General features: G+C 37.0%; 1 gene segment (V, D, J or C); it reads left to right on the forward strand.

The window, feature by feature from the left end:
* The window catches only part of LOC102795878 (T-cell receptor beta-1 chain C region-like), a 75,827-nt gene extending 50,762 nt beyond the window's left edge, over positions 1 to 25,065 (forward strand). Inside the window, 5 exon segments of the C gene segment in view lie at positions 21,342 to 21,382; positions 24,219 to 24,577; positions 24,638 to 24,704; positions 24,812 to 24,918; positions 25,039 to 25,065. Coding sequence covers positions 21,342 to 21,382; positions 24,219 to 24,577; positions 24,638 to 24,704; positions 24,812 to 24,918; positions 25,039 to 25,065 — 601 coding nt within the window.
* The last annotated feature ends 627 nt before the right edge of the window (positions 25,066 to 25,692 follow it).

Genomic DNA, 25,692 nt, shown 5'->3' on the forward strand with positions numbered 1-25,692 from the left:
ATAAAAATAATTTCAACATCTCTGGAGACCTGACTGGGAATACAGCAAAGAAGAGTTCTCTCATAGTTAAACTTACAGGAGAAGAGCAAAATGCAGTTTACTACTGTGCTGCGAGAGAAGCACAATGACAAAAAGGCTCCTTGAGCCTTACAAAAACTGCACAATGTGGAATGGTTTAAAAAGAAGATAGGGAATAAACTGATCACATACACCTGCTTTTGTGGTTGTACTATGGTTTGATGTAATCGTGTTTTCATTGGCTAACGTATTTTGTGACTGTTTTTTATGTTTGTTATAAGAAAAGCTGTCCAAAAACATTATTTGTTGTTAAATCGAATAAAAGGAGAGCTTATACAGATAAATCACATGAAGCCACTCCTCCTCTGCCTACATCACACTGGATTCTTCATGCAATGACACCGAGCTCTGCGAGAAAGCACCTACAGCTCAGTTCTGTTGGTTTAAATGCTGCGATACAGCATATTTTTTTGTAGCTCATGTCAGAACTCGACACAATGATCAGATTTCTTTTTGGCCTTTTCCTCACAGGTAACTGCTTCACACTTAAATGCGATTTACAAGCTTTGCTTTCACATTTTATATCATTGATGTGTCAACCTCTGCCTACAGCAGGTATTTCATTGGGAGTTCAGGTCCGTCAGTCTCCCTCTGCTTCTATCAGAAACGCTGGCGATGATGTACAACTAATCTGCACCCATGAAAAAACTGACTACAGAATGATGCTGTGGTACCAGCAGTCACCTGGAGACACAGCTCTGAAACTAATTGGATATGTGGACTATAGCACGATAAAATATGAAGGAGAATTTGAAAAGTATTGCAACATCACTGGAGATTTAAGTGGAAATACAGCTAAGAAGGGGTCTCTGTTTATAGCGGGTCTAAAAGAGTCTGAGCACAGCGCGGTGTATTACTGCGCAGCGCGATATGCACACTGAGGCAGATTTCCTGTTAGTTACACAAAAACTAAATGCATACATCTTTTATCAACTGTGGTTTTATGTCTTTAAGCAACCTTCAGCCATCCAGCTGCTCTCTGGGATCCCTGTCATGTGATACATACATCATTTCCTCATGTTTTTTTTCTTTTCTTTTTTAAACATACATACTAGTGACAACCCTCATCAGTATCACATTTACCTCGCAGCTCCACAGGATAGAGAACTAAAATGATAATTTTACTTGTTTTAGGTCATCTTATGGGTAATTTCAACTTTCCTCCAGATCAGCAAGTTTCTATTTTGTTTCATTGTTTAAGTAAATCTAAGTTGTTGTTGGGTTTTTTTTGTTGTTGTTTTTTTTAGGTTTTTCACTCGGGGTTCAGATCCATCAGTCTCCTTCTGTCATCAAAAAGGCTGAAGCCAATGTTGAGATTTTGTGCAAACATGAAAAATCTGACTACAGAGTGATGCTTTGGTACCAGAACGGCTCTGAAACTTGTTGGATATGGATATGCAAAGTTCAACAATGACAGCGTTGAGGAGCCATTTAGAAAACATTTCAAATTATCTGGAGATCTGGAAGGAGAGAAAAAGCATAGCTTGCTTACCATAATCAACCTTAAACCACTTGAGCACACTGCGACTTACTTTTGTGCAGCCAGGGAAGCACACTGCATCGAACATCCATCTTCTCGTAACAAAAACCTCTTTTTTGCTCACCCCTGAATGTAGGTTAAAGAGTAAGTTATCTCCCATACAATCATGGGTTGTTTTTGTGGTTTACTGAGTTCCCAGCTTATCAGCACATGTATTACACTGCGTTGCCACAAGTATTAACTCACCAATCCAAATCATTGAATTCAGGGGTTCCAGTCACATCTATTGCCACAGGTACATAAAATCAATGTGAAAGAATGGCTCAGTCTCAGGAATTCCAGCATAGTATTCTGACAGTATGCCATCAGTGCAACAAGTCCACAGTCAACTATTGGTGGTATAATGTCAACTAGAAGCAACTAGAAACAACAGCAACAGGCAACATAAAATCATACAGCCGTGTCACCCGATACTGAGGCGCATAGTGCACAGAGGTCACCAAGTTTCTGCAGATTCAATGGCTGCAGACCTCCACATTTCATGTGGCCTTCAGATTAATTTAGATTAAGATTATTTTACTTACATCAAAGCCCTACATGACCACACATAATGCAAAGAGTTGGATTCAGTGATGTGAAGTGTGCCGCCACTGGAGTCTAGAGTAGTGGAGATGTGTTCTCTGGAGTGAAAAATCCATCCGTCTGGCTCCGTCTGATGAATGAGTCTGGGTTTGGCACTTGCCAGAAGAATGATACTCGCTTAATTGCGCTGTGCCAATTGTAAATTATGGTGTGGGATTGTTTTCCAGGGGTTGGGCTCAGCCCCTTAGTCTCCATGTTGTCATGTTCCAACATGGAGACAGTCTGCATAAATAGTTTGAATTAAAATTACAATTACTCAAATTTTGTGGATTAAACTGCCATATTTACTTGAAGATCAGTTAAGATCATAACACAAAACAACTGCTAGTACCAGCCCATAACCCTGCCTGTGTTTTGTTCACCTCTAACATGCCAGCGAGGCATGATTGTAGATGCCACGCAGGTGTGTCCATCTCACATGCAGCAGTATCGCAAACCACGCCCAGCCACAGACTAATACCAGAGTTTCACAGAGAAGAGGTGTTATTTTAAATTACATAACAAGTTGACTAAAATATGATAAAGTTAGTAAGCCTTCCTGAAAGCCTGCCTCAGGTATGCCTTCATCCACACCTGACTAGGTGTGATCAATTAGCAACAGCTGAACACTCTTGCACTGCCCCTGCAAAGAGATTAAGGGCTGCAGAAGGGCGGAACAGTCATCTTATACGTAGGTCTCTTTACATCACTTCCTGTCCCTCCTTCTGTTTTACAAAGTACAGTAAAGACTCCATTCAGTTCTTGATATTCAACATGACAACAGCTTATCTTATCATTGCCTTTCTCTGGATTAAAGGTAATAAATTCATTAATTAACCTTCTTCTTTAATATATTTGTAAATGAATACCCTTAAAATGTTTTACAGATGGAAGAACTGGAGGTGGTATATAAATATTTACTTTCACCATTTTCCCAGAAATCAGCTGACATGCACAGGTTTTCTTCTTCAGCAGCAGCACATTACAGCACCACCTAACAGTGTTTCTTTATTTCTTTACAGGAGTTTACCCCAATAAACAAAACCAGGTTTTTCAGTCTCCAACTCAACTCTTAGGAAAACCAAACATTCAAATAAACCTGACCTTAACTCATAACATCTCGGGCTATGACACAATTCTGTGGTATCACCGCTCAGCAGGAGACACCTCCATGAAACTGGTTGCATATGTCAGTTATAAAACCCCGAAAGTTGAGCCGGGTTTTGAAAGTCGTTTCAGTGTGAGTGGAGATGGAGAGAAAACTGGTTATCTGCACATCCTGAACCCAAAACACCCTGAAGACAGCGGAGAATATTTTGGAGCAGCAAGTATGCACAGTGATAAATATGCTCATCCTCCAATACAAAAACCTCCATAATGATCCAGCAGATATGAGTTCCCCAACAGGAAACCACAGATACCATGTGACACAGTATCAGTGCTCTAACAACAGTCTTCATTAGAACTGGATGTAGGCTTTACAGGTGATGTTAATCTTCGTACTGGAGAGTCGTTTATGGGTGATTTGCAACTTGGATACAATTTAAATACACAACAAATGAATAATAACTACTCATTTTTGGTAAGATTGCAACCTAAGCTCTGTACATTATGTTTCTATATGAAGTTTTATTTATTTTTGTGCACCAAACAGAAGATCTGTTTGCCTTCAGATCTTCTCTCCTTTTTGTAATCAACTCACAAATGACTTTTCAATAAAGTCTTGGACCAACTAAAAAGCCCAAATACAGCCAAAAAGCAGCCACATCTGGCAAAGGAAATCAGAAAATATTTACCATCACAAATTTTGCAAATGACTAATAAATGATTAATCAGTTAGGTGAAAACACCCGTCAGACACGAGATTCCACACAAAACCGTGGACACTCAAGCTACCAAGATCAGACTACAAAACAACTGCTTGTGAAATCTGAGAGAGAAACTGTACCAGTCCAGTCCAGTAACCAGTCCAACAGTACCTGTCAGCCAGCGTATACACCTGATCCCTAATAGTTAGAGAAGAGTCTCACACAGCCTGGCAGATGATCCTAAGAAGGTGACATCTTTGTAAAAAAAAAACATTTGCCTTTAATTTCATTGATCTCATACATGGCTCATCATTTGAAACATGTAATGATAGGCCATGAACATTAGCCATCATTACGACAGCTTTTCTTAGAAGTCACTACAATAGCAAAAGTAACCAGTGTCCAAAGAAACGCTTTGATACACATCTAAAACACCTGGAAAACCATTTTTAAACGTAACTGAACATCCTTTATACTAAAATAAAAGCATTTCAGATGAAAATAGTATTCATACTGTAATTAGCCAATCCAAATGTTTTTTTTTTAATGCTAGAAGATAAATGACAAATAAAAAATGGAGTCAGTATCTTAACTGAGAAACTCAAAATAAGACAAACAGGACATCTATTGTTACAGACCACTTCAAAAATGAAATGAAAGTCTGGCTTCTTGGAAGACTATTTTATATCTCATCTTATACGCTGATCTCTTTACATCACTTCCTGTTCCTCCTTCTGTTTCTCAAAGCACAGTAAAGACTTCATTCAGTTCTTGAGATTCAACATGACACCAGCTTATCTTATCATCACCATCATCACCTTTCTCTGGATTAAAGGTAATTAATCAGTTAACCTTCTTCTTTAATGTATTTGTAAATTAACCCCCTACAAACACCTTACTATGGAGGAATTGGAGGTGAAATATTTACACCTTCTCTACCACTGTTTTCCAGTAATAAAGCTGAAGGTTTTTATTCTTCAGCAGCAGCACATTACAGCAATATCTAACAGTGTTTCTTTATTTCTTTACAGGAGTTTACCCTAATAAACAAAACCAGGTTTTTCAGTCTCCATCTCAACTCTTAGGAAAACCAAACATTCAAATAAACCTGACCTTAACTCATAACATCTCGGGCTATGACACAATTCTGTGGTATCACCGCTCAGCAGGAGACACCTCCATGAAACTGGTTGCCTACATATATTATAAAACCCTGAAAGTTGAGCCGGGTTTTGAAAGTCGTTTCAGTGTGAGCGGAGATGGAGAGAAAACTGGTTATCTGCACATCCTGAACCCAAAACACCCCGAAGACAGCGGAGAATATTTTGGAGCAGCAAGTAAGCACAGTGATAAATATGCTCATCCTCCAATACAAAAACCTCCATAATAGTCAAGCAGATATTAATACCCCAACAGGAAACCACAGAAACCATGTGACACCATATCAGTGCTCTAACAGTCTTTATTAGAACTGGAAGCAAGTTTTACAGGTAATGATAATATTAAGAAGAAGAAGTTTGAGAAAAGGAAAGGATTGAAAAAAAACATCAGCATGATGCTATGAAAGTTAGATAGAAATCCAAATGATTTTTTAAATGTTCAACTTTCTTTACTGCACAGAAAAAGTCAGGAAATCTAAATATATGAGAATCTATACTTAAGGATACTATAAGTTTTATCTTCCAACTATCTAGTTCAGCCAAGATCAGTCCAACAATCAGTGATACTCTTCATTTTAACTCTCTAGGCCAGAAAAATGTCTAAATATGGTCGAAAAGCAGCCACATCAGGCAGAGCATATCAGAAAATCCTTGCCATTAAAATCTTGCTTCTGTAATACAATAATTTTGCTTGTGGGATCAATAAGTATCTCTCTATTTGTCAGTTTATCTTTACAAATTAACCGGGTGACAAATTCTTTGGACTTGTAAAGAAATAACATTTCACTGCACTTACATGCTATGGATTTAATATAGAAGAAGAGTGCATTTAAATAAAGGAGGTAATGAACATTCACTGAACAGTTTGAAATAGCATTAGTGACATAAATAACTTGGTAAAAAAGCAGGTGAAAGAACTGTCACATTCATTATTTCAAATAAGAAGTGGAAAGTTAGAAGGGAGCACATTCAAACTGGTTTAATTAGGATCAAGAATTTAAAAAGCAGCACAACAGAGGCAGGACTAAACCAAATCAACCGATAGGTGGAGGCACAGCACGTAGTTTGAAGCTTTTATCATGAGGATGTGGTGATGAATTAACCCGACACTGCTACTGCTTCACAGTCTTAATCTCAGAGAACTACTCCTGTCACATCAGTGCCTGACGATGTCTTCATTGTATGCCTTTGGCTCTTTCTTCATCAGTCTTTACTGTAAGATGTCAAACTTCAGGTCTTTGCGAAAGTCTTTATTTTTTACATCATTATATGCCTAAACAATCATGTTCAAAATATGTGTTTTTTAGAGGTGATTTTGTTGGATTATTTTGTTTTTGTTTGTTTGTTTGGTTTCTTTTTTGTCTCTGCACAAATATGTTTATTGTATTTTCTCTGCAGGTCAGGTGAGTGCTGTTACATTTCAGCAATCTACTCCCCAGATAGTGGCAGAGAGAAGTGAAGTCCAGATCAACTGCAGCCATAATGATGGGAGCCTTCCTGTAATGCTCTGGTATCAGCATATAAAAGAAAATCAGTCTATGACCCTCATTGGGTATGGATATCAGAATACCCAACAAACATTTGAGGGTCAGTTTGAAGAACAATTCAAGTTGACAAGAGGAAGCACAACAACAGGAACACTTACTATTCCAAGCGCAGAACTGTCACACTCTGCTGTTTACTTCTGCGCTGCCAGCACACAGTGATGTGGCTTAATGCCACTCCCTTACTAAAAGCATTTTTCCTACACCTGCAGGTGTGATGCGTCTCTTACAGACTTTTGCTGATAAAAACCGTGTTTAACCTACAACAACACAAACTTGGAGGATGTCAGCTGTGATCGGGTTTCTTCTCATCTTGCTTTCAAGTAATTATTTCAAATTTTCTTGTACTTTTTACAACACTTGTTATTTTAACATGACTTCAACATTAGCTTCTTTAACATTTGCCTTTCTCCCCACGCAGGTCAAGCCAGCAGCGTGACCTTTCAACCATCTCATCCAAGAATAGTCACTGAAACATCCAATGTTGAAATTACATGCAGTCATGATAAAAATGACTTCTACCTAATGCTTTGGTACCAGCAAAAAGAAAATGGTTTAATGAGCCTCATAGGATACAGCTACTTCGGCAGTGTCCCTGTCAAGGAAGAACAATTTGACAATCGCTTTGAGATTACAAGAGAAAATATCCAAACTGGAGCTCTGAGAATCAGCAGCGTGATTGTATCAGACTCAGCCATGTACTTCTGCGCTGCCAGCACACAGTGATGTGTTTTGGTGTAATGCCAATGCTAAAAACCTTGTTCTTTCTGAACCAGGCTGCTGAAATGTGGCTCAAAAAATGTGTTTTTAGCCAAATTTTCAGTGGTTCAAACTCACAGTATCTTTACTCCACATACACACCAGTGAGCCTGGGGTGCCCACTTCCTTTAACCAGTTTTGGAGACCCTCTGAATTCATTGTTTACAGTTTGGTCCTTGTCAAAGTTTTTAAAAAATGTTTTTACACTTGCCAAGTACTTCTTTTTACAACACATCAACTTCACTTGCTGACATATAATTAACTTCTTAACTGGTACATGTGGTACGTCATCATGATTATTCAATTTGCAGGCTACATGGTGTAAAAAGAACCAAATGTTTACCTTAAAAGGTCAAGCTGTAATTGTTAGCATAAACAGTCTAATGAACTAAACATAGCAGAAAAAGGGATTTCCATGTTTATTCCATTCTGGTGTCATTTTTGAGTTTCTACTGTAGTTTATAACAGTCAAATTTATTAAAGTATATATGTGATCTTATAACTTTGTGTATTGTAATGTAACATAATGTGTGGCTTTAATTTGAACTTGTTAAAATAATACAAAAACAGTTAAATAATATCCATTATAATTAACATGTTCAAAAAGGAGTTTTAAAGACAATGTGGTGACAATCTCATATCACTATATCATGTTTTGCTTCTCGCTTTAATCAAGTAAAAATAAGTTGATCAAAACCAGTCATCTTATAAGTTTGGCAGGTAATATAATTTCATATAATTTAATATATTTTTTAAATATAATTAAAATGTAGACACTAACTTTTTCTTATTTGCAATGATGTTGCATGACGCTGGGAACAAAAGATTAATGTCACAGCAGCACAGAATACTGGCAACACTTCAAAAAGAACAAAAATAAAGCAGTCGATCATGAAGGAGGGTTATAGATGATACTTCTCAAATCATGTGATCATGTGATCTCAGCTCATGATGTCTTTTGTGTTGAATGTGGTGAGGTTTGCATCCGCTGTATCAGTCCACTGAAGGCAGCTCATCACTAACATGGTTATAGCAGTTATTTATTTCTCATTATTTATTCACTCTGGTGGGTGCTCTGTGAATTTACTCACACTTTATTTACTATACTTACTATATAAGTGACAAATCTGAGTAAATTCACTTTTTTTCTCTGTTTTTTCTCTCATGGCTTCTAGGTCTGACTGTTGTTGTTCTTCAGTCTGAAGATCAAATGTCTGACCGAGGGAGAACAGTGACGCTGGAGTGCAAAATGGGTTCAGGGTTCAGCATGGGCAGCTACACCATGCTGTGGTACAGACAGAACCACCATGGAGCTCCAGTTGACTACCTTTTAAATGAATATGATAAAACTGTGGGACGCTTAAACTCATTTCTCGATGCATCCAAAAACAACTTCTCTCTACAAATAACTGAGCTGCATATGAATGACAGCAGCACCTACTACTGTGCTGCCAGTCACAGTGATACACACAGACCAGACACTCATACAAATAGCAAGTGTGTCTGTCACACATCGCATATAACAGGAAGGGGCTGTGGCTTGTTTGGTTTGATATAAACTTTTTATAAAGACGGAGCAGTCTACAAATCTTCAAAGTTACACAGAACTGACCTAAAACAATTTGGTGCATTTACTTTTAATATCAGATAAAAGTTAATGACTAACGCCAATTACCTCTTGCACAAAGAATAAGCCAAAACATTTTAAAGGCACATGTCTAACTGTTACATCTGTGTGTCTGTGCACACCAAAAGAGTTTAGACCATACCATAATTATTGGAAGCAATAGATTTGTTTGTAAATCACAATTTTGCATCACCATCAGCCGTCACATGCAGCTGCACAGTCAATCCAATAAAGGATGAAGACAGCAGGTTTGAGGTTTAGTAAAATTGTGAAAAGAGCAAGCAAATCTTCAGAAAAGTAAGAAAAAAACAAACCTAAGAGAATAATCAGAATCCGAATCTCTGGAGAAAGGAAATTAGGCTGCAGTTGGCTTGGTGGCCACTGGGAGACTGCTGCTGTAAAAAGGAACCCCTTCAGATTGTCTGTATGAAAAACTGTGGGTTGTTCATCTTGTTTCAGAAGCTTTAACTGCAGCAGCTTAATAAATCGCATCAGTGCTGTGCCTGCTCAGCCTGTAAGAAATTTAAATGCAGAAAGATATATTTTATTTGTCATAATATAATCAATGTAAACATGAATTTCCTCTTTTTTGTGCTTTTGATATTCACTGGTAAGAACATTTATACTCATATTAGATAACTATAATATCTCTGAAAATTCTTAATCATATTTTTTCCACTGAATTTGTTGATTTGCCTTTGTCTCTTTGTTTTCCAGATTTCTCTCGTGGTGTTAAAATTGATCAGCTTCAAATTATTTTCAGTCGTGAAGGAACCGCAAATGTGACCCTGGATTGTAAACAAGATGACAATCAATATTACTACATGTACTGGTACAGACAAAGCAGCAGTGGGAAACTGGAGTTAGTGACATTTTCTACTGGTCAAAATTCCTGGAACATTGAAGCTCCTTTTACAAAATCAAAGTACACCATGTCTCGGCCTTCCGTGCTTGAATCTACCCTGCAGATACACCCTGTTGAGCCTGGAGACACGGCTCTGTATTACTGTGCTTCCAGAATAGCACAGTGGTTTAGAAAGCCTCTGCAGCTAAACAACAACCTCACAGGAAGAAAAAACTGGAAGATAAGGGGAAGATGGATAAATCAGAAAGCTGATGTGTTTAACTCTAAGAGCCCCATAAAATAAGTATCAGGACTACATGACATAAAAGGAAACAATAATTGTTATAAAAGCAAATAAAGCACATTTATCTTATATATGAAGTATAAGAACTGTCTCTGCAAAGTTCAGTCATGTCTCTGCATCACCACAAAGCTGATCTGCTCAGATAAGTGAGCAGGTGTTGGTACTCAGTATATGACTTTAGTTAGCTGTAACATTTGCAAATAATAATGATTTAATACTGGAGTGTTATTACTGATAAATCTACCCAGAAGTTTGAAATTGGCAATAACAGAATATCCAGAATATAATGGCTTTGACAGTTTTCCACTCTATTAATTCTGGTCAAAAACACTTTATGCCACCAGAAAAAACTATGACCTATCAAGGTTTGGACTCCACGATCTCTGCTGGTGTCTAATAGTATCAGGCAGATCCTTTCAGTTCTGTCAGTTGTGAGGTGACTCTTCCACTGATTGTTGTTCCAGGGGTCAGCATAAGGAGCCTGTCATTTCATAAGTTTTCACTTGTATTATTATTTTGAAAGAGATCTGGTTTCCTGTTTTGGTTTGGTTTTTGTCTCTGCCTGAAATACATGCATTCAATTTTTATTCTGCTTTCTCCACATTTCAGCAATCTCCTCACCAAACAGTGGAACAGAAAAGTAAAGTCCAGATCGACTGCAGTCATAATGATGAGAACCTTACTCTAATGCTCTGGTATCAGCATATATAACAGAATAAGTCTATGACCCTCATTGAGAATGGATATCAAAATGCAAGAGGGAACTTATCATTCAAAGAGCAGAACTGTCACACGCTGCTGTTTACTTCTGCGCTGCCAGCACACAGCGATGTGGCTTAATGCCACTCCCTTACTAAAAGCATTTTTTCCTATAAGCTCATACGTGACGTGACTCTTTTCACAGACCTTTGCTGAATGAAGCCGTGTTTATCCTGCAACAGCACAAACTTGGAGGATGTCAGCTGTGATCGGATTTCTTCTCATCTTCCTTTCAAGTAATTATTTCCAATCTTCCTGTACTTTTTACAACACTTATACGATGTTTAACATGACTCCTACATTAGCTTCTTTTAACATGTGGCTTTTCCCCCACACAGATCAAGCCAGCAGTGTGACCTTTCAGGCATCTCATCCAAGAATAGTCACTGAAACAGCCAATGTTAAGATTGCATGCAGTCATGATGATAATGGCCTCAATTTAATGCTTTGGTACCAGCAAAAAGAAAATGGCTTAATGAGCTTCATAGGATACAGCTACATAGGCAGTGTCGCTGTCATTGAGGAGCAGTTTGAAAATCACTTTGATATTACAAGAGAAAATATCCAAACAGGAGCTCTGAGCATCAGCAGTGTGATTGTATCAGACTCAGCTGTGTACTTCTGTGCTGCCAGCACACAGTGATGTGTTTTGGTGTAACGTCAATGCTAGAAACCTTGTTGTTACTCCTCTAGGCTGATGGAATATGCCTCAAAACAAATGGCTGATTTGGCTTTAACAACAGGGTGTAGTTTTTAATGGATGGAGAATAATCTTTTTTTTTTCCTTTTAGGGCACAAAAACTAAAAAAAAATACACTAAAATGCCGCTGTCTATTTCTAAGTAGCATTTCAAACTACTATAAAAGGAGGTGGAACTCTTGATTTAGGGTGAATTATGATTTCATTTTTCAGGACTAGAATAAAATATCTTCTTTCTTTAGCTCCGTCGGCTGACATTTTACCACTTGCAGGAACAGACACACCAAAACTAAAAACATTAAAACTTGATTGATCCTGGTAAGATACCGTTCATGCCAACAGAGCAGCTCTGACCTATCAACTCTCCACAATACCTGATCTGAGATCTGTAATCACTCATCTGCCTGCCTTCCTGGGTGTTTGGCTGTTTTTCTGTTCTTTGCATGACTACCACTTTCTCACACTGTCACTGTCAATACTGACATCATTACTCTAGGCCAATCATCTTCTTGCCTGCCTTCTTTGAGCCAATGAGTCTTCTCATGTTTTAAATATGAGCTCTTCATCATTCTCCCTAAAAAAGTGTCTGTCATGCAACACACCTCCTCCCCATCTCCGCCACTTTTCAGCAGCTGCATCATTACACTGAAGACAGTTCATTGCTAACATGGATGTGGCAGTTATTTACCTGTACCTGTCATTTATTATTCACTCTGGTGAGTGCTGTGTATTTACTCAAGCCTTATTTATTACTTAATACCTACTTGACTCTACATTAAATTTAGTTTCCTCCTTGTTCTCTCCCATGGCTGCTAGGTCTGACTGTTGTTGTTCTTCAGCCTGGAGATCAAATCTCTGACCCAGGGAGAAAAGTGTTGCTGGAGTGCAAAATGGGTCCAGGGTTCAGCATGGGCAGCTACACCATGTTCTGGTACAGACAGAAGCACCACGGAGCTCCAATCGAGTTCCTTATGAGGGAATACGAGAAGCCTTTGGGACGCTTAGAGTCATTTATCGATACATCCAAAAACAACTTCTCTCTACAAATAACTGAGCTGCATATGAATGACAGCAGCACCTACTACTGCGCTGCCAGTCACAGTGATACACACAGACCAGACACTCATACACATAACCAGCGTGTTTGTCACAGATGGCGTAAAGCAGGAAGGAGCTGTGGCTTGTTTGGTTGTGAATGTCCTGGTGGAAAAATAAGACAGAACATCTTCAGATCTTGAAATCTATGTAGAATTAGGCAGACATGCTAGCATAATTACATTAATTTATGTTTAATATTAGAATAATGCTAATAACTAATATCAAATTTGTCTTGCACAAATAAGCATACAAAAGCATATTAAAGTCATGTGCTTCTGGTACACTAAAAGAGATTAAAACCATGCAGTATTTTTGGAGGTAATAAATTTGTTTATAAATCCAAATTTTGCATCACAATCTGCCCTCACTCTGTATGGAGGTGCATAATTAGTTTAATATGGGACAAAAACTGTGAGTTTGAAGCTTTTACTGGGTATAAAATTATGAAAAGAGCATCCAATAAACTGACTGGTCATAAATAAAAGTATCAAAAAACAGGACAAAAAAGGAAGGGTGGCAAGCAGAAATCAACATTAGTTCATTTACCAGTAAAGTGATATAAACTGCCCCCTTGAGTCCTGCAAGCAGCACTGTCACAGTACACTGGGGAGAGGAAATTAAGCTGCAGTTGGTTTGGTGGCCACTGGGAGACTGTTACTGTAAAAAGGAAGCTGTGGAAATCTGTGGGTTGATGACATCTTGTTACAGAAGCTTTGACTGCAGCAGTTCAATAAGTTGCATCAGTGCTGTGACTGTTGTAAATATAAATGCAGAAAATTAATAATTTTTATGTTTTGTTATAAAAATGAATCTCCTCTTGTTTGTGCCGTTTATGTTCACTGGTAAGAACATTTATACTTATATTAGATAACTGTAATATGTCTGGTAATTCTACATTATATTTTTCACTGAATTTGCTGATTTTGCCTTTGTTTTCTGTGTTTTCTTGTTTTACAGATTTCTCCCACAGTATTAAAATTGACCAGCCTCAATTTATTTCAAGCAGTGAAGGATCTGCATTTGTGACTCTGAAATGTGAACAAGATGACAGACAACATTACTACATGTACTGGTACAGACAAAGCAGCAGTGGGAATCTGGAGTTACTGACATATTCTACTGGTCAAGATAACTCGTTCATTGAAGCTCCTTTTGAAAAAATGAAGTACACCATGTCTCGGCGTTCCGTGCTTAACTCCACTCTGCAGATACACCCTGTTAAGGCTGAAGACACGGCTCTGTACTACTGTGCTTCTAGTAGAACACAGTGGTTCAGGAAGCCTGAGCAGCTAAACAACAACCTCTGTGAAAAAAATCGCTACATGATGGGGAGGATGGATAAATAGAAAGGCTTGTATCTGTAACTCTGATAGCCTCTTAAAATAAATTTCAGAGATATACCAATGTGACATTATAGGCCAAAAGAAATCTTATAAACAATAATTAAAAACATTTACTGACACATATAAAGTACAAGAACTGCCTGTGCAAAGTTCAGTCATGTCTCTGCATCACCACAAAGCTGATCTGTTCAGATAAGTGAGCAGGTGTTGGTACAGTAAAGATATTTTACCACGTTCAGTATTGTTTTCATGAAATAAAATAAAATTATGCCATTTAATTATTTACTACTACAAGCTGGATTTGCACCTTTTGGATGATATTTCTCATATCCTTTAAATTATTTTCAAAATCAGTAAATAATTTTTAGTGGCCATGAAGGAACATGTGCATCAAGGGACACGTGAGCAGTTTTAAGGAGGCAGGAATGAAGGGGTGTGGTGTAAAGAAGAGAGAAGATATAACTCAACATGTATAAGTTTGTTAGACACGAGCGACATGTAAATGTTTCACCGCAGAGATGTTAGTTTTGTAATTTTGCTGTGAAAGCAGTTTATTGTGTGATTTCACATATCTACATTTAGGTTTACTTTCTAGAATGCCTCCAGCTCTGTACACATTTGGATTTATACTCGTGGTGCTTACAAGTAAGCTTAACAGTTTTGTCTTTTTTTGTTGAATTGCAATGCTCAAATTCACCTCACGTCACCTTTGTTTTTCTCACAGGAAAAGTGGAGAGTGTTACCTTTGAACAGTCGTCTGCTCAAGTTGTGAACAAAGGGACTGAGGAGCTCAGGATTAACTGCAGTCATGATGACAGCAACTTACAAGTAATGCTGTGGTACCAGCACAAGCAGAGTGATCAGGCGATGAGCCTCATTGGGTACACAGTGCTTATGGGTGAACCAAACTATGAGAGCCAGTTCACAGACCGGTTTCAGATAAAAAGAAACAACACAGTGAAAGGCTCTCTGATCATCAAAAACCTTAATCTGTCAGACTCAGCTGTGTATTTCTGTGCTGCCAGCACACAGTGACATGTTTCATTGCGCCGCTATACTAAAAACCTCTGATGGAAAACTAATGACAGTGGCACACTGTTTTTTCTTTTTGGAAGTTGAAACTGTTCATCTTTTTATCAGGGCAAAATTGGGGTATAACAAATCTATGTATTCTTTATGAAGTGTACTGTACCTATATATATGTAACAAATTTCCCTGTTTAACTTCATTTAAGTTCATTTCAGCTTTAGTCTTTTTATGTGAAAAACTTTTTTCTCTATAAAATATGTGCTTCACAGTACAACAATGCTAATTTAGCTGTTTCTTTCCAATGTTGTGTTTTTTTTTCATGTCTGCTGTAATCTTAATAAACAGTAAAATATATTAAAGTTCATGTGATCTTATAACTTCTGGCTACTTAGACTCGACAGACTTGATGCGCACTGGTTTTGATGCAATGAGCTGTTTTTAAAGAATGATTTATTACTCTAATTATTTAGACAAAAAGTGTTTGCAAAGGAGTTTTTCAACTGTGGAAGTAGTCCTATACCAAAACATCATAAGGGTGACATAATAAAGACTTTTTAAGCAAAGATTTCACGAGGTAATAAGACAAGATTCTCATTATATAAAGCAGTAATATTGAACATTACATTACCTTTTAAAAAATGATTGTTTCCATTACCTTTGGTTTGTTATGATTAAATATGTACACCTACACAATTGATAAAATGTCAATAAATATATGTCAACATGTGTTTTCAAAGTGGTCGCATTGAAGAAAATTGTAGATGATACGTCCCCCAAATCACGTGGTCGTGTGACCTCATGATGCTTTTGTACTGAATACAGTGATGTTTGCAACAGCTGCATCATTTCACTGGAGACAGCTCAATACTAACATGGTTGTCGCAGTTATTTACCTCTCGTTTTTTATTCACTCTGGTGGGTGTGTTGGCTGTGTATTTACTCACACTTTATTTACTGCCTAATAAGTGACAACTCTGAGTAAATTCACATTTTTTTCTATGTGTTCTCTCCCATGACTTCTAGGTCTGACTGTTGTTGTTCTTCAGTCTGAAGATCAAATCTCTGACCCAGGGAGAACATTGATGCTGGAGTGCAAAATGGGTTCAGGGTTCAGCATGAGTGGCTACACCATGCTCTGGTACAGACAGAAGCACCACGAAGCTCCAATCGAGTTCCTTGTAAAAGAATATGAGAAACCTTTGGGACGCTTAGAGTCATTTATTGATACATCCAAAAACAACTTCTCTCTACAAATAACTGAGCTGCATATGAATGACAGCAGCACCTACTACTGCGCTGCCAGTCACAGTGATACACACAGACCAGACACTCATACACATAACCAGCCTGTCTGTCACAGATGGCATAAAGCAGGAAGGAGCTGTGGCTTGTTTGGTTGTAAATGTCAGAGCACCTTTGTCCTGGTGGAAACATAAGTACAAGATAGAACAGACATCAGCTCTTCAAACGTATGTAGAATCATGTGGAAATTCTAGAACATTTACAATTTACATTACATTTACATTTTGACATCAGATCAATGAAATGTAACGACAGAAATCTGTCAGCATTGCTTCACATTTTTCAAAGCCATCCAATGGAGCATAACAGAGTCTTCACCACGACAATTTTGGCATCCGGGCCTCATGTTTGACATCCCTGAACAAGAACTTCTGTGTGTTTGCAACAAAAGCGATTAGACCATGCAGTCGTTATTGGAGGTAATAGCTTTTTTTGTAAATCCCAGCTTTGCATCACCATCTGCACTCCACAATTTATCTAATACAGAATACAAAAAAGGGAAGAGAATTAACATAAGTGCAGTCTATGTAGTTAGCAGATACAGTGGTTAGTGATAAAAAAAAAAAAAACTGCCCCCTTGAGTCCTGCAAGCAGCACTGTCTCATTACGCTGAAGAAATTAAATTAAACTGCAGTTGGCTTGGTGGCCACTGGGATATGGTTGCTGTAAAAATGAACCCCTTCAGATTGTTTGTATGAAAAACTGTGGGTTGTTCATCTTGTTTCAGAAGCTTTAACTGCAGCAGTTCAATAAGTTGCATCAGTGCTGTGCCTGCTCAGCCTGTTAGAAAAACAAATGCAGAAAGATATATTTTATTTGAAATAATATAATCACTGTAAAAATGAATTTCCCCCTTTTTGTGCTTTTTATATTCACTGGTAAGAACATTTATACTTATATTAGATAACTGTAATATATCCGGTAATTCTTCATCATATTTTTTCACTGAATTTGTTGATTTGTCTTTTTGTTTTCTGTGTTTTCCAGATTTCTCCCGGGGTGTTAAAATTGATCAGCCTCAGTTTATTTTCAGCTATGAAGGAACCGCAAATGTGACCCTGGATTGTAAACAAGATGACAGTGGCTATTACTACATGTACTGGTACAGACAAAGCAGTAGTGGGAAACTGGAGTTAGTGACATATTCTCTTAGTAAAGATTCTTGGAACATTGAAGCTCCTTTTAAAAATTCACAGTACACCATGTCTCGGCCTTCCTTGCTTGAATCCACCCTGAAGATACACCTCGTTGGGGCTGGAGACACGGCTCTGTATTACTGTGCTTCTAGTATAGCACAGTGGTTCAGGAAGCCTGAGCAGCTAAACAACAACCTCAATGAAAAAAACACGACGAGTTGGGGAAGATGAATAAATAGGAATGATTATGTGTTTAACTCTGATGGTCCCTTAAAATGAATTTAAAGGAAATACCAATATGACATGAACAGATACAAATATTTTTATAAAAAACAAATAAATAACCTTTATAAATACACATAAAGTACAAGAACTGCCATTTCACAGTTCAGTCATGTCCCTGCATCACCACAACGCTGATCTGTTCAGATAAGTGAGCAGGTGTTGGTACAGTAAAGATATTTTACTACATTCAGTATTATCCTCACAAACAGTTTGTTATCAACATCCATGTGCTTTAGTTTCTACTTCATTCATTTATTTATTTTGATGTGTTCGGTTTGATCAGATCAAGTTCAGAAGATTATCACACACTGACCTCTACTGGGTTTATACGGGATAACAATTAATCCAAATAAAGTGTAATTTATACTAAATATTATAGCTACTGTACACATGGTCTCATAAAAATGCTTAGTTTGCACTATTAAGTCTGTTCTTAATGAAATTTTAGGTTTAAACATGAGAACAATTCTTGTGCTGCTAATTATTTACTCATCCGTAAATGTCAAACATGTAAATATACATCAGCTTTTACACATTGATCTGATGGGATGTTTGAATATATAATTAAGTAAGTTCTGAAATGTTCCAAAATACATCATAAAAGTTAGCAATAAATTAGAAATTTGAATAAGAATAATTAAAATGTAAGTTATTATAAGGTAAGTATAGCCCAGGCTAATTTGCAGTGGAGCAAATGTAACTAAATAAATATATTTAGACATAAATACCGTTTTAAGAAATCTGTACATAACTACGTTACTCAGTATGTGATTACTTTAGTTAGCTCAAAGTTATGTTGTGTAAAATATATCAAATAAATATTTTTTACATCAGTACCTACATACAATTTTATATTATTATGAAATGGCTCATTGTGTTCTTGACTATGACTATTATCTTACAATTCACTTCAGAATAATAACTTTTGCTCTTTTATTTCTATGATTCTATATCAACACAATCCACTATTATGTTATAATTTGTCAAAATGTCCTTTCAGTTATACAAACTATATCATTTATGTGATAAATTTACTCTTATGAACTCGACCAGACAGCAGAAGTTCATCCATAAACAATAAGATTTTCATTTACTGGTATTACTGGTATCAAATACTTAGTGCTTGGTTGTTTTGCCTACCATGCTTTTATAGCGTTCTATGCGGGGTCTTATCTGAAGGTTACAGTTACCAAAATGCGTGAACATCCATTTATAGTATTTCTCATCTTGCTTGCCGATAACTGATTGGATAAAGCGCTGTGACCACCAGAGATGTCACTTCCTCTGATCAACTACAAACACAAATAAAAAAGTCTCTTTGTGTTTTTTCTGCCCTCCCTTCCTGCTTCTTTTCTTAGCTGTCACAGAAATAGCAGCAGTCAGGTTGGAGCGCGTTCATCCGTCAGTCAGCCCGACCTGCACAGCTGCGCTCACAGGCAGACAGAGATGGAGGCTGAGATAGGGAGAAGCGGGGTGGGGGAAGGAGAGAGGAGAGAACGAAAAAGACGCAAGGTTTTTGTGTGATGCTTTTTCACCGTGGGGACAGGGGGCCACGGTGATACAATCCTATAGAGCCGTCGTACAAAAACCTCCTCCCATTAAAATGCATTGTGAAGACTGCTACATGCAACTTAAAACGTTGTTAGAGCAGAAAAATCACTAATCTGAAGGTGTCTGGGATGGAGGAACACTTTGGTAGTGAAAACCTATTCCTAAGAAGAAATTTTAATGGGAAATAAGTTTTTAAAGACTTGCAATTTATATTTGCAGACGTTGGATGTTTGTATTGTTATCTCAACAAACACAAAACAAATTTGGTCATTGTGAAGCTCACCCTCCATGTTTAAAGTGTTTAAAGATCATCTGGATTATTAGAATATGTGTAAACTGGATGTTTCTGGAAAGTTTTGAGAGTTTTTGGCAGAGGACGACATCAGTGTGACTCTGGAACTGAAGCTTACTTTGGAAAAGGAACAAAACTCACTGTTTTAGGTAAGTTGGATATCTCAAAGCTTTGATTCGTCCTATTAAACATAAATTGGTATAAATGCTGGTTTGACAGTGAAGGAAAATTCTGTTCTCATAAAAATCTAAAATATTGAGCTAAAAACGGAGCACTGTGAGCTACAATAATCCTGCTTACTTTGGCCAAGGAACCAAGCTGACAGTTTTAGGTAAATATTCCACTTTACTTCCATGTTTTGACAAATATGACTTTGGCTACAGCCTCAGTGTTAACATAAATGTTCGTTAATACTAACTAAAGGTTATTCTGGTGAAAAAAAGAGTTTCATGCTGAGTATTTTGCACTGTGACCAACACACAACCTGCTTACTTTGGCCAAGGAACCAAACTGACAGTTTTAGGTAAATATTTCACTTTACTGAAGCGTTTTGTGAATTGTAATGTTGTTTTGAGCCTTAGCATTGACGGGAGTATTAGTAAAGACTATTGTCAAAGATTATTCTGATACAAAAACAGTTTCATGCTTACTATTTTGCACTGTGACCACCGGCCAACCTGCTTACTTTGGCAAAGGAACCAAACTGACAGTTTTAGGTAAATATTTCACTTTATTTCTGTGTGTGTTCTGATGAATGTACCTTTATTCAGAAGCTTAGTACTGACAGGATTATTAGTAAAGACAATCCGCAGAGATAATTCTGGTGCAAAAACAGTTTCTTGCTGAGTGTTTTTGCATTGTGTCAGGGCAGCGAAGCTTACTTTGGAAAAGGCACAAAACTGACTGTATTAGGTAAATATTTCACTTCACTACTCTGTTCTGAAAAATGTACCTTTCATCAGAGGCTTAGTATTGACAGGATTAGAGTAAATACAACCCTCAGAGATAATTCTAGTGTGAAAAGAGTTTCATGCTGAGTATTTTTGCACTGTGACAATGCTAACGAAGCTTACTTCGGCCAAGGAACCAAACTGACAGTTTTAGGTAAATATTTCACTTTATTTCTGTGTTTTGATAAATGCAATTTTGATTAGAGACTTAGTGTTGTCAGGGGTATTATCAAAGACGTTTGTCAAAGGTTATTCTGGAACAAAAAGGGTTTCATGCTGAGTATTTTGCACTGTGACCATGGGCAGTCCTGCTTACTTTGGAAAAGGAACCAAACTGACAGTTTTAGGTAAATATTTCACTTTTTCTACTGTGTTGGATGAAAATCGGTTTGTTTAAAGGATTAGTAAAAGCGCTGGCAGAAGTATGAGCAAAGATTATTCCCAAACAGAAGTGTGGTAGAAAAAGAGTTTCATGCTGAGTATTTTGCACTGTGACAAACACCGAAGCTTACTTTGGAAAAGGAACCAAACTGACTGTATTAGGTAAGTAAAGCATGGAAATAATCAAATAAATGCATGAAGATGTTCAAGGGTGAAGCTGCAAAAAGAAATGTAAGGAGCTCAGATGTTTAGAGTGCTTTTTGACATTAAGCCTGAGCGCTGTGTCAATAGAGAAGCTTATTTCGGTCAGGGAACAAAACTGACTGTTCTTGGTAAGTAAAACTTTTCTCTCACATGAATTCAACACAGAAATAATTAAAACATGTTAAACGGCAGCTGTTGCTTCAGATTTCTTTTCTTAATAGTAGCTTAAATGCTTAAAGAAGCAAAGTGAAAGAAGCATCGTGATGTTTTGAGCACAGATTAAGTTCACTGTGCCTCTGGTGGTTATGAAGCTTTCTTCGGTGGAGGAACAAAATTAACTGTTTTAGGTAAGAAAGAAAAATTATACATAAAGTTTGTAATAAGATTTGGGCCAGAGGAATAACTAATATAAAAAACTTTCTTACATGAGCAGCTTGGTAACAAACTTACTGTACTTGGACTCGTTATAGTCTGAGCTCAGTGCTTTTTGTTCAGAAGCTTAAACACTGTGCCAATTATGAAGCTTATTTCGGCCAGGGAACAAAACTGACTGTTCTTGGTAAGTGAAAAATCTAAATGTCTTTTCATAAACATAGTTAAACTAGTGAAAGCTGAAAAAAGTGTTTCAGTAAGGTGTTTGGCATTTAAACTTGTAAAAACAACAACAACAAAAACTCCACCAGCCAAGCACATTTAGAGTTTTTAATTTAAAAGAAAAAAAAAGTAAAAGGAAACTATTTTTTATGAAGAGACCAAAAAATGAAGATGCAAAGTAGAAACAGCATGTTGGGCTGTTTTGAGCACTAATTAACTTCACTGTGACTCTGGTGCTGGTTCAGTGGCTTACTTTGGTGGAGGAACAAAATTAACCGTTTTAGGTAAGAAACAAAAACTATACATGAGTATATGTATATTTGCAGTAAGGTCTTGGCGACATTAATCCAAATAGATGTTAAAAATTCCCAACTGGAGTCATTATTAAACAAACTGTATTTGAGGTCTCTGTAGTCTCAGCTCAGGGCTTTTTGCTCTGAGGTTTAAATGCTGTGTCAGAATGAAGCTTATTTCGGGCAGGGTACAAAACTAACTGTTCTTGGTAAGTGACGAATCAAAATTTATTCTCATAAATGTTTCAAATTAAAACCAATTAAAGAATAAGTGTTGCCTGAAAAAACAAACACAAACATTTAGCATTATATTAAACTTGTAAAAACTTAAAAGAGCAGTGCAGCATATGTGGGATTTTTAATTTAAAGAAAAGTAACATTTAGTTTATTAGAAGCAAGCAAAGAATTAAGAAACAAAGCAGAAGCAGCATGTGTTGAGCTGTTTTGAGCACTGATCAGGTGCACTGTGACTCTGGTGCTTCAGAGGCTCACTTTGGTGGAGGAACAAAATTAACTGTTTTAGGTAAGAACACATTTTAAAGTTCACTAAATAATGTTGAGGACTGATTTTGTTAAGCTGCCTCTAAAACTTTAAAATCACACCAAAAACTTGTAGCTAAAGTCAAAGTCTTTACATGTAAAAAAGTGACAGTTGGAATAATTTCAATGTGGCAAAGCTAAAGAGAGGCACTAGGAAGGGTTTTTGTCACAGTACAAAGTCTCTGTGTTCCTACAATGAGGCTTACTTTGGAGCTGGAACTAAACTCACTGTTTTAGGTAAGAAAACTTACAACAAAACTCAGCTGGGCTTTACTCTCATGGTGTTTATATGTTGGTTGAATGACAACATTTAGTATATGTTTAATTTCTTTATATATATCTATGTTATGGTAGTGAAAAAAGTGGGCAAATGTTGAAGTTTAAAAGTAATTTATGTTGACGTTTTCTTGTGCCAGGAGAAAAAAGTGTTATCTGTGTTCTCCAGTAAAAGTACTGTGCCTATAAAACGTTTGGCTCTGCGCCCAGAATATTGTTCTCACACTCAGTTCTTATCAGCTCTGTGAAATACTGTGAGTTTCCAGTCAGAAGCTTATTTTGGAGCTGGAACTAAACTCACGGTTTTAGGTAAGAGTGCAAAGATGGATTAACATTAAAGTAATCATTTCTGATGAAACATTCATTGGGATCATTCTGTAAATTAGTTGGTTTTAATGTCTGTTATTTTAGATTTGTGCATTTCAAAAATTAATTCTCTTACATGGTTAAAATCTGCTTAATAATGCTACAAGCAGATGATTTTCCTCAGGTCTTTTCTATATGTTTGGGTGTAAAAGTTGTTTAACACTGAAAAAAGAGAACAAAGACAGACAGCAGCTTTCTAGAGCAGTTTTTTCTACAGCAGTTTATCAGTGTGAACAACTACGACCCTGCTTACTTTGGCAGTGGCACCAAACTCACAGTACTGGGTAAGAAAGTGACAAAATAGTGCATAAATACTTGTTTTTAGAGTTGTAAAGATGTCGTCATCCATGCTGTAAACCTTTAAATTGCATTTTGATGAGTAAACGTCTCAGAATGTGTCAGAAAACTGTGATATTTGAAAAAAATGGCTTCAAGTCTGGAAGATTTGTGTTATGGAACAGCTGGCAGAAAAGTGCAGTTTGTTTTATCAAAAAGTGATTTAAATTGCACATAGCAGAGTAATCGCTTTGTATGTGAACTAACAAATGCTTGAGGTGAATCCAAGTGTTCTAAGTCTTGTGAGTTTTTGTGACTGTGACTTGGCATTGTGCTCTGGCACTTATCCTCCTTATTTTGGAGAGGGAACCAAGCTAACAGTTCTGGGTAAGATCACCACAATAATTTAGTAATAAAGAAAATGTGAGTTTTGTAATCTGAATTCATCCTTTGTGTTAATATGTGTGAAAAAAAGTTCTCCTGGATGTTTTTGTGCGTTAATTGTAATGTTTGCCTGGCATGTGCATGAGACTTGGGTGCCCTAACATTTGTTGTGGATCTAAAGGCAGTTTTAGTCATGTGTGTTAATGTGATTCTTCTTTGTCGTTTGTCCTTGCAGAAGAAAACAGGGAAAGCACTCCACCACAAGAAGTAAAAATACTGGGACCTTCAAAACATGAGTGCAGAAACAGCAAAGACAAAAAAAGGAAGAAGACCCTCGTCTGTGTGGCCTCTGGTTTCTACCCTGACCACGTCAAAGTGTATTGGCAAATGAATGAAAAAAAGGTCACTGATGGTGTGGCGACAGATGAAGCTGCGCGTGAAGGAAAAGATCACAACAACAAGACCGTGTACAAAATCACCAGCAGGCTGAGAGTCTATGCCAAGCAATGGGAAAATCCTGACAATACCTTTAAATGCGTTGTCAATTTCTTCAGTGGCACTGTATATACAGATTATCCAGCATTTATTTCCGGAGTTACGGGTAAATTCTTGTGGAACTTAATCGTCTTGCTCTTATATGCACATATTATATAGCAAATCTGTTGTGAACTAATAATTTCTTCTTTTTTTCAAACAGCTGAGACAAAGTCTATGTCAAGAGGTAAATATTATAGCTTATTCCTTCAGTGAATCAGTTCTAGCATGATTGTCATCACTTGGAAATACAGAAGCTGTGTTGTATCACTAAATATTTCTTATTATTTACAGAGAAGTATTTGACAACTACACAAAATTTCAAGGTCGTCTACAGCGTGCTTACTGTCAAGAGCTGTGCCTATGGAGCTTTCGTTGGAATTTTGGTGTGGAAGCTTCAGGTTTGTCCAAATCTTACCACTTCTGATGAACTGTTCTTAAAATACAAATTGTCTCTCTCTATAATAATAACAGTAACACAAATGACTTATTACTTTCTGCGTTCTTTCTATGTTTTGCAGCGTTTTGGTGGAAAGCAGAAGTACTGAGAGCTGAGCTGAAGCCTCAAAAAATAACTCTGGGACACGAGTTACCTTGCTCTCTGTAAATATTGTTCGCAAACATAGTCTATTGTTAAAGTACACACTGTTAATCGCCTGTTCAAGTTCTGCTGTGGATTTTTATGTGCTTATTTGTCTTTATATAATTAATAACTGCTTTTCAAATAGACTGATGTCAATTTCTTTAGACACAAAGGGATTTTCTGTGTGTAACTTGATTTTCTTCTTAATAAAAGTATCTTAGATTATTTTAAAGCTGTGTTGTTCTTGTGTAGTTTGCCCTGGAAAAACTTTTTAAAGCTGTGAATCAGTCTTCATATCATAATATCAAACACTATTACTTAATTTGAAAAAGATAGGATGAGACAGGTTGAATATAAAGTGTCATTTGCTCAAACTTGTGAAGAATATCATCGCCTTTCTCTGGTTTTACATGTCAGGTTTTTCCAGAGATACTGTAAAATGTATTTTTCATCAACTAGCCTGTTTTCTGAGAAGTCGTCTATTTTCTCCCCCATAATCTTGAAACATCTCACCTCAGGAGAACTTCTTAAGATGGTTAATTTTACTCATAACAGGATTTTCCATTCAGAAAACCGATGACTAAAAAGTGTC

The sequence above is a fragment of the Neolamprologus brichardi genome, chromosome 19, assembly GCF_056152115.1.
Source record: "Neolamprologus brichardi isolate AB-2024 chromosome 19, ASM5615211v1, whole genome shotgun sequence".
NCBI lineage: Eukaryota > Metazoa > Chordata > Actinopteri > Cichliformes > Cichlidae > Neolamprologus > Neolamprologus brichardi.